The sequence below is a fragment of the Nymphaea colorata genome, chromosome 5 (assembly GCF_008831285.2).
Source record: "Nymphaea colorata isolate Beijing-Zhang1983 chromosome 5, ASM883128v2, whole genome shotgun sequence".
NCBI classification, from domain to species: Eukaryota; Viridiplantae; Streptophyta; class Magnoliopsida; order Nymphaeales; family Nymphaeaceae; genus Nymphaea; species Nymphaea colorata.
The window spans coordinates 24,683,441-24,693,878 of NC_045142.1; the positions used below are offsets into that span (position 1 = coordinate 24,683,441).

General features: G+C 37.3%; 1 protein-coding gene across 3 annotated transcripts; it reads right to left on the reverse strand.

The window, feature by feature from the left end:
• Nucleotides 1–10,113, reverse strand: LOC116253893 (uncharacterized). Of its 3 annotated transcripts, none has more exons than XM_031628881.2 (8): nucleotides 9,419–10,113; nucleotides 8,249–8,546; nucleotides 6,992–7,073; nucleotides 6,075–6,132; nucleotides 5,180–5,268; nucleotides 2,040–2,135; nucleotides 1,881–1,951; nucleotides 1–518 (listed from the first exon to the last, which is right to left on the reverse strand). In XM_031628881.2, exons 1-8 carry the CDS (start codon nucleotides 10,065–10,067, stop codon nucleotides 392–394), a joined length of 1,470 nt encoding a protein of 489 aa, XP_031484741.1. In that variant the 5' UTR covers nucleotides 10,068–10,113; the 3' UTR covers nucleotides 1–391. The 3 variants fall into 3 exon arrangements, with proteins under 3 accessions (XP_031484741.1, XP_049933725.1, XP_031484743.1); XM_050077768.1 differs by having other exon boundaries at nucleotides 6,036–6,132; XM_031628883.2 differs by lacking the exons at nucleotides 5,180–5,268; nucleotides 6,075–6,132.
• Nucleotides 10,114–10,438: the final 325 nt, after the last annotated feature.

Genomic DNA, 10,438 nt, shown 5'->3' on the forward strand with positions numbered 1-10,438 from the left:
TAGATTCCAAAGACATGCACTCATACCTGATAATTCAATTTGACTTGATAATTTTTACACTGCTCCCGGGAATAAAATGTGATTGTGACTTCATCCTCTGTACAATTGAGACAAAGAAAAGAAGGTTCATGGAACTCCCCTAGAAATTTACAGAAACAGGTAACCAGAAGGGCACATGAACCGTCTCCAAATTCCTAAATATATAAAGCTTGTATCTGTTTTCTAGATTACATGGGAAATTATTTCCAAACATGCATTTCAAGCCAACTTCTGAACCTGCAGTAACACTTCAGAAGAATTGATTACGCGTAGAAACTTTTGAAAGACGGAATATCCCGCAAAGAGCCGCTCCACATAATGACATTGATTGTCAGTTCCACGCTGTGTACAATTAGAGCCAGCTGGGAACCACAGCTTTAGTTGACATGCCATTGGAGAGGGGTCGAACGCCAAATTTTGACAAAGAACGATATTGCAATTTAACACTTTCTGCATTATCAAGTGTCTTAACTACATACCTGCACCATGAATAGGTCAAAAGAGAAAGATGAGAATAAGTCCACAGATCTTCAGAAACAGAAAAAACAAAAATTCAACCTACTAAGCAATCATATGGTTGTTCTACAGTCTAGGAGCTGTCACTCTTTGATGCCATGCAGTAGCACAGCTAGAAAATATAAATTGAGCACCGGTGAGCAGGTCGAAATCCAGGATAAGCAGAGCGGAAGAGACTACAGGGAACTCATAGATTTCCTTTTTTCTCCTGGAATTCTGCACTGGATGAAAAGAGATTGAGGTGTGGTGATGCAAGGAGCCCAAAGCCGTGATCAAGTTGGGACTGTGTCACATGGGTGATTTTAAATGGCTGCCGCACTCATGTCGCACCCATGTTGACACTGGTGCTGGTGTTGGTGCCTCTACAACACAGCACATTCGGTTCGGTCAGCCGAACCGGGTCAAAATTGACCATTTTAAATGTCCACATAACTAAATTATCTTTAATACAAAAAATTTACACATAAATATAAATAAATAAGTCTACTAAACAGTTAAAATAACTATGTAACAAATGATTTATATACATATATACACACACATATATACACACACTCGCCGCACCCGCACCTAATTTTTTTTGAAAAATTGCCACATCAGCACCCACACCCAGGGGCGGAGCCAAGATTTTTTTTAGGGACAGGCCAACCCATCCGTGGGTCGGGCCAATAGAAGCGACGGTAGGGCCAAGAGGAGCGACGGGTCGGGCCAAACTAAAAAAAATTGATTTTTTACATATAAAAAAAAAAAAAAATTTCTGGGCTCACCCGAGCCATGGCCCGGGCGGCACCCCCCCTCCCCTCCCTCCGCCCCTGCCCACACCCCGCACTCAGGTGACATAGAGTTGAGATTGTTAACTTATGTATAATAGATACAATGTATATTCTGTGGGTAATGGTCCGCAAGTGGTGACACAAAGGTCCACTCCTTAAATTCTACAAAACACTTGTAAGTTTCAACTATGTTGTGCACATGGGTGCAACTAGTGCATGCGCACATGCATGAAAATTTAGCTACTAAAGATGTGCTACAGCATCATGTAAGAATCAAAACCCACGTGTAATGAAGCATCAAATTTTGGAAATAATATTATGCTGGAAACTGGAATAACACGGTGTCCTACCAATGCTTTCTTCAGCAATTATGTCATTTGAAGGATCACAAAAACACTTTTACTTTTTCTGGACTAGTTCCGACAGTAAACAAAGGATATGGTGGAAAATAAGTGGGGTACTGAAAGCTGACCAGACAAGAACAATGAATTGAACATAAGAGAAAATAAAGAATTAGATGCCCAAAGATGTGAAATTTCATGATTAACTAACCACCCATTTAAGCATTGAGATGTTACAACAGCCTCTCGTCCAAAAAAACGTTCTGGTGTCCTCTTGTTTCCCTAAAGAAATTTATCAAGAAAAACTGTTTTCAAATGTTCACAAAAGTAACTATTAACTAGTAATAATGATAACAAACAACGGTCAAACCTTAATAACGACTTGATCCCCAACAACAAATGGAAACATAGCACTTCTGCCTCTTGAACCGTCTGCTGAAAGCAGGACACCGAAATTACCCTTTTCCTGCAAATGTCAATAAATGACAAACTACAAGAAAAAGGTGCAAAACTTTGAATCCAAGAACAAGAATAGCCTGAACAAGATTTTACCAAGGTTCTCTTGGATGAACTTGTGATAATCAGCATCTTAAAAGCAAATAATGTTTATGAAATAAAACTAAATATTTAGATGACCCAAAAGGCTAGATCAACAACCAACACAGAGAGGTCACACAATTGAGTTTTTCAACAAATTTCACAGTTTTGCCCATGAAACATCAAATTCATGGGCTTCCACTACAAACATCCTCATTTCCTTTGCTTGCAACCAATCTAACACCCATTTTCCCTCCACAACCCACATATGCAAACATAGAGATTAGAGAGTCATTATTGGTTTTCTCTTTTAGGTAAGCTTTGATGTGTTTGTGTTATCTTAGTTATTTATAAATGCTTTGACTTTGTTCAAGAGGTCCTTTTGTAAGAGAAATCATAATATTTATTTACCTGGTCAACTTTCTACATGAAGCCTTTGACAAGAAAATTTTACATAGAACATATTATTCCATTCCAACTCGATAGTAAATTCTAAATGCACAAAAAAGTAGTTTAATATCTCTGACATGTAGAGGCGACAATATGGCTACACATAAATTTTTAATATGTTCTCATTTAAATTCTCTTTTGGACAGGAAAAATGGAAGAGATGTCGTCTGTGACTCTGTAGTAGTTCTGTCATCATCTCATGCTCACAAGGAGAAGACTGGAAGGCTCATGTTTCAGGACAATGAAAATAAAAGAACATTTAAAGCCTGTGACATGCTCTTTTATAAAAGGATATATTTTTCTGGCACAGTACATAGAAATCAGTGCCACAAAAAACACATTTTTTAAAAAAAAAAACGTGATAAATTAAATTGTTGTTTAACACTTTAAAAAAACGCATTTTTTTAAACGTTAAAAACGTTTTTTTGCGTTTTTTTTACTTTTTTCATTTTTCAATGCCAAACAGTTTTTTTTTCAATTTCTGTTTTATATTTGTGGCAAATCTAGTTATCTTTTGATGTTTGTGTTATTAGTTTTTTTATTTTCCACCATTTTTAGTTTTTCTTTAAAAAATTTTACTGTATTTTTCCCGTTCTTCCTTTTTTTTTCAAGTTCACCGTATTATACCCGAGAAAAACGTCGCCGTTTATAACTCCGAAACGTTATTTCTTATTTGTGACTATGATAGAAATAAATATCTACATGAGAGATGAGGCAAATGAAGACCCTGTGACAAAGCAAGAAAGAATTTTTTGCAGGATGATAGGGAGTTTGAGCGGGGTCAGATGTGTGAGAACAACACACGCCTTGCAGAACCAAAGATTTCCGGCAAAAACAAGAAACACCAAGATAACTATAGTTGTCCCATAAAAACAAATGGCTGGACACATGATAAGGAAAAAACAAAAGCTTTTTAGCTATCTACCCTTTCGATAGCACGCTTAAATCAGTTCTTCCATCTGAGAGGTGTTCAAACTGCTACCGAGGTGTTGTGGACAATGAATACAAGTAATACAATAGTACTAAAGAGAAAATGGATATTTGATAAATAGTGTACCTCTCAAAAATTTACAAATTACTTTCCTTCAAAGAAGGGTCTAGCATATGAAATAATTACTCAAGTTGGAAAATTCTTGAATATACCTAAAGGATGACAACCTGTGAATGAAATACCGAAGTAATTAGATTTTTGGACCAGGTGGAACTTATGGATGAAACTAAAGCATAAGAAAGAGTGTTTATGTGAAGTGACAAATTTGGACATTTCTACTCTCTTATCTCTCTAAGGAGGTTTTTTGCACTTGGAAATGGAAATCCAACCCATGAGTGGAATACTGACGTAGTTGGGCTTTTGGACCAGGTGGAACTTATGGAGTTCATGCAGATGAAGCTAAAGCATAATAAAGAGTGTTTATATGAGGTGACAAATTCAGACATTTTTACTCTCTATCTCATTGAGGTTTTTTTCACTTGAAATGGGGATTCTTCAAAAAGATTCCTATGAGTTTCAAAATTCAAACCCCTATGACAAGATCGCATGGGGTCACTAGAAAATGCAAATATGCAATGAAACTTGAAAAAAGAATGCAGACAGCCAGTCACTGTCTGATATTTATGGAAGAATTCAGAGAAATCCAAGAACTTGTTTGGATCGAAGAGAAATGTTCATAGTCTTGATGCAAAATCATGACAATGAGAGCACTATAGGATGCTCTTTCAAAGGGGACATTAGATTGATGCCAAAAAAGGTTGAGCAAATCAAGCTTCCAAAGGTCAGTGAGCACAACAATGGGGACTTGTTTTCTAATGACTCCAGGTCACCAGTCGTAGATTTCACTTTTGCCAAATAATTGCACATCAAAAAAAAAATCAACAAGATCGAAAGGAAAACTATCCCAGCTAATTGAGTGCTAAAGATCAGTGTTTTGTTCTTTTCAATAGTTCACAATAACATTGATCCATGACAATGAGACCACTATAGATGGTCTCTCAAAAGGGATATTAGATTTGAGTGCCTAAAAAAGGGGACCAAATTAGCCTATTCCAAGGTCAGTATGCACAAAATATGGCAATGATTATTTCTTGAAATTGATTTTTGTTTTTTTGTTTGCTGAAAAAATGAATATACCAAAAAAATCAACAAGATCAAAACTATATAGTCCCAGCTAATTCAGTGCTAAAGATCAGGGTTTTGTTCTTTTCAATAGTTCACAATAACATTGATTGAGCATGAAAATGCAAGATGCTTCTTACTGGGCTATGAACACCTCCTTCTATGTTAATTGCTTGAATGCTTGTAGAGTACATGTCTCTACTAGTTTTGCCACTTTCATTTTGACTTCTTATTTTTCTTGAAGCTTCTTCTTAAGTCACAAGTCAATCACTGGTCCTGCCTAGGACGGGAAGACTTCTAGGTGATGAAGCTCGACACCTTTGACCATATAAGAAAAAAAAATCTTTGGAACATGATATTGATGAATAAAATTTGAAGACAAGTGATGCAAATAAAGAATTAAGGGAAACCTGTTCAAATCTTTCCCTTCTTCTTTTAGATGATTTGGATAATTGTAACTCTTCTTCATGCCGAAATGCCTCAACTACAGTACGAAGTGCTGCACAAACTTGAGGAAATTAGCAAGGCAATTTTTAAATTATTTTATCAAAGATGCAATTGCACTGAACCTTAGGCTCAAAGAAGTGAATATAGAATCATTCAAGAAGGAAAAATCTTATCAGTCTATTTTATTCCCCGTTCTGCAAGTCTCCACAACATTCTTCCTCCATATGTATAGGATATTAGGACCTTCTGTCAGTTGTCAGTTAGTAAAATTTATGGCTACTAACCAATATATAACAAATCGACCCCAATGACAGCTGACTCAGCTCACTGCAGATATCTTAAAGAATGTTCTCTGAGTATCAAGTTTCACTGGAAAAATAGTTAGTATTACTTATGGCCATCCATCCATCTACAGCAAGACAATTTTTGCCATCACCACCAAAAGTTGAAGAAAAATTACAAAAGGTAACACCAGGAATAATCACGCTAGATCCATAAGCAGTCAAGTTTATTATGTCTCTGTTCAGTACAGAATATCCGAAATCAGAACAGAATACATGTTCAACCAGTAAACTGATGAATTGCAGCAAATGTCAAAGACGGTAAGCTATTTACAGTTTTACACAGAAGGATTATTGATGATGATCTAGCAGTACATCAGTAAAATATTTTCACTGACTAAAAATGCTAGATTCAACATTTAAATAAAATGGAAGTGAAAAAAAGTTACAACAATAAACAAAAGAAGCACAAACCAATCTCAATGTAGACAGAAAGATCTTAAATGGCACTAGCATAATATTAATATCAGGTCTTTACATGTACTAATAAGTAACATGAGTTCTTCCATGTTCTTACAAAGATTTGGTGCCATGGAATCAGCAGAAATAGATTGTCCACATGAATAGCAAGCTTGCTGCACAAGCACCAAAAAAATGTTGGGACACCAAGCTCAATTGAAATTGTGAGAAAAATGACAGAAATACTTGGAATCAGGCAATGTTCCAATACAATAACTAAAGAAAATAAAGGATGAAAGATATGGAACAAACGCTTCTTTTACTTTCCACCTCATAACATAAACAGCATTAGGAAGATAAAACTGACCAAATGACTTTTTAACATGTAAGAAAATTCCTTCCAGAACATACACATATAACTGATTGACAGGTGATTAATTATAATGAAATTGTATATAATTTTGATCTCATTAACTGGCCAATCTCCCAAATAACATGATTACATGCATGTACATGTATGTGCATGTGTTTGACATGCACACATCACAATCTAGATTTTCACATAAATATCCATCGACTATTAAGCCAGAATATTAAATTGTCTATCTGAAAATGGGGACTGATCTCGAACTAGGACATTTAAGAAGATAATCCATATGGTAGATTGATTAATTCTTGGGAAGTAATACTACTATCAGAAGGGTTGGCCAGTTAACAAGGGGGAATTACCTAATACATGAAACATATCTGAATTTAATAGCCACGTTCAGACTTCAGAGTGAAAAAAGTGAGGAAAGAGACAAAAGGATTTCAGCAAAAAAAGCAGATTCTACATGTGATCATGTTAATGCTAACAAAGATTGCATTGCCACATAAATCACTATTGCAATGATAAAAGGAAATAGATGTCGCAAATTCATACTTCAGATCCTGTTAGGATTCGCTTATTCAAATATAATGGCAATCCTCGCATCCATTGGAACATTAGGGACATAACAAAAAGCTCAAATAAGATAGTCATCCTCAACAGCTTACCATTTTGAGAACCTGTTGCATTCCACCACCACCAAAAGAATGACCACAAGCTAGTATCATTGCATCGTCCATGAGAGAACCCCTATAAGAAGCCATGGAGAGAAATGACTTTCCATGCCAATACCTACTAATGACTAAATGTATTTAAAAATCAAGTAATAACACTTCAACAAGTATAAAAAAAAGTTGATCATTGGTAACTCGTGCCAGCATTTTTGGCTGCAAATTGAGATCTGGAGCAGATATTGTAAATTTGTAATAGCATGGTGTCCAAGTCTAACATAAAGCAATTATAGCACATTTCTAACAAAAAGGAAGCATCCTTTTAGGAAAACAAAAGCCACAGTTGTTAAGTTTTGAATTCTGTGTCATGATTCATCTAGATCTGAGAGTTGCATAACATTTATGAATTGAAAATAGGAATATATTTTCCAATTCATCATGTACTTGCATAAGTTCTCAAAAAGATTAACTCTTCATGTCTCGAGCACAAAACAAACCTAACTAGGAATTGAATTATTGAGCGAGTCACACGGATGATCCAAGGATAGTCTGCAATTACCCAAACAAATAGCATGTTCTTTAGCTAAACCAATATTTTTTTCCATCTAAAAAAAAAAAAAAAACAAATTAAGGCAATCAAGATAGTATATATTGTGGTGCATTCCCTATAGCCTAAACCCTTTAGCAATAGTCCCTTCTGGTTGAGTTTTCATTATTGTGTATGGCTTAATTCTTAAAGAAAGCTTTCCAGCCACAGAATGCTGCATGTAGAATTCCCAACAAAACACTTCAGTTGACAGCACAGACATGCTACCATGGATTAATTGCCCAACACTAACCATAAGGACTTGAATCTGGATCATGCATCTAAACCAGAATGTCAGAAATATGAAGTACTCATCATATCTTGACCTTTTTCCTGCCTACGATGCTATAGTGACATCCAGACAGTTATTATGGAAAAAGTAATGTGCAATATTTTCACCAAAATCATCAGTTTGACAACATCCAGTGGGAAAATTTTCCCTTTACTAGGGAAAGAAGACGAGATCTTAAGCTGGCCCGGAGATGCACACACCATGTTAACAAACACACATCAGTAATATGGATATTGACAGAAAAAAGTAAAGACATCACTGCTTACAGCTGCTGTTTGCAAAAAATCCAAGTGCAAATCATGAGAAGCCTGAAATCAATTACTGGTGAAAAAACACTAGTCTCAAGGAAAATAAGAGGCATCCATCCCAGACTTACGTGATCGGATCAGAAAGAATAGCCCTAAGAGAATTTCCCGGTTCACCTGACAAATAAGCATCCTTTCTTCCACTAAATCCACAACCATTCTCCCCTCCTGTTTCCTTAGTGACTGAGGAGGCAGATCTTTGTAATGCATGTGCATAATAACTATCAGGTTCTGCCACAGTAATTGCCTTCTCACAGCGTGCTGAAGTGCAATCATCAAGTCTAATTGATTGGCATTCAATTGAGCTCCCTCTAGCATTGCTTGAAGGCTGAACACTAGGATCTTTAGTGAACCCTCCCCCACCGATGCCTAATGTATCAAAACAGATATACATGTAAGCATATGCAACACAATATATTATATACTAAACAAATTAAATCAATTAATTAATCATCTCTACAAGCCACAAGTGTGAACACTGCATCAACAAAATTCGGTTTTCCAACTACACCAACATGTATCCTCTATGCTAAAGGACCACCCTCACATTTCCAACCCTTTCTTACAATAAAAAAAATGCCATTGTGGGCCCCATGTGGCAACTCATGGGAGTCAGAACATACATTTAAAACCTTATTCCTTACAACATAACTTTGTCCAATTCAAGCAACCATTGTACAGACCCCTATCAGCTTCACTTGCAAGAAAGCACTGGAGATGAGAAAGTCTGAAAATGTGACAGGAAACATAGTGATCTTAGCCACTCTGCTTCCCTAGAGGATGGAAAGGCCATGGATCTTATGTGTTTGTGCATGTATATTTCCTATCAATAGAAAGGAAAAGTGGAAAACATAAGCTATCATAGAACTGGATACCTACCTTTACTAAGCCATCACACCATCCTTACCCAACACTTTTGATCTAAATTCCATGACCACGATTAACAATGTATATGAAGAAGAAAATAACACAGTAACAGGCAATAAATTCCTTATCTAAACTAACTGAATATATTTATTTCAAGAAGCGAACTAAATGACATGATCATCAAGGAAGAGACCAACAACATTAGACCACTAAATCCAATCAAGCAACCATCATCCTTTAAGGAATAGAGGACAAATTTGAGTTTATGGCACTATACATTCCTAAAGGCTGCACTATACGATAGTGATATTAGTCACTCAAAAATTCAAAAATTTTAAAAATATCATGCCAAGAATGTCAAGAAAGAATCATACCAAAGAAAGGACCGTGCTTCTCAGGATTCCCCTTGCATCCACCATTCTCCCTCTGCACATTCACCTCACATACCTTCTCGGACACACTCTGTACGCTGACACCGCTATTGGCGTTATTACCACCTCTACCACCATTACCAGTGTTGCTTCCATTTGTCTTATTGTTGTGATTATTGGTCTCTTTGCACCCATCGATTCCCGACGTCACCCCCGCGACAACCGGCTCATGCCCGCCCTTCACGTTCACCAATCCCCGCCCATTCCCGCCTCCCTCATCGTCATCGTCGTCGTCGTCGTCCTCCTCCTCCTCGTCCTCCTCCTCCTCCCGGTCATCGTCATCGTCGTCGCTATCCGACCCGCCCCGCAGGCGCCACTGCCGGCCGTCGAGCCGCCGGTTCCTGCCAGCCTCCTGATCGACGGAGATCTCGGCGTCCCGCCCCTCTCCTCCTTCCAATAACATGCCCCGTCGGAGATCACCCCGTCCCAGGAAGTATCGGTCTCGTTCCTCAGAAAACAGCTTCTGGTCCGCGAAGCCAGCCGGAACTCCAACAACCGCGGGTCGTTTCTGGCCGGAGCTGAGGCCCGAGGCACCACCGTTTTGAAAGACGATCGAGGGGGCCATGCGGTTCTCCGTCCCCTCGGACACCATTTTCTGGCGGTCGGAAAAGTACCCAGAGGCCCCAAACCCCTACACCCTGAAAAGGGAGATTTTCCTCTTCTTAATAAAGTGGAAATTTTCTTTTTAACCACTTTGCCCTTTCATCCTGAGTTCTTAAATGGATCCGATCATCGACCCGAATTTAAATTCGATTTTTCCAATTTGATAATAAAAATCTACAAATTTAACAAGTGGCGAACATAAAACGTGTTCGATTGCAATTCAATGAGTACTTAATGTTTGATATTTTCTACTGATTTGGTAGAAACGCATTTTAATCATTTAAATACAATTATTCCTTTTTTTGTGTTTGGTCATGCATTTATAATTTTGCATTTTAATGTTGTGGAGACATTTACCAA

What these genes read in the sequence shown, in the direction of transcription:
- LOC116253893 (XM_050077768.1), bottom strand. Translation starts at nt 10,067, where the DNA reads ATGGTGTCCGAGGGGACGGAGAACCGCATGGCCCCCTCGATCGTCTTT. An exon ending in ATTCTTTCTGATCCGATCAC is followed by an intron (nt 7,074 to 8,248) that starts GTAAGTCTGGGA and finishes GGCTTCTTATAG; the next exon opens with GGGTTCTCTCATGGACGATG. An exon ending in GGGATCAAGTCGTTATTAAG is followed by an intron (nt 1,952 to 2,039) that starts GTTTGACCGTTG and finishes AAATTTCTTTAG; the next exon opens with GGAAACAAGAGGACACCAGA.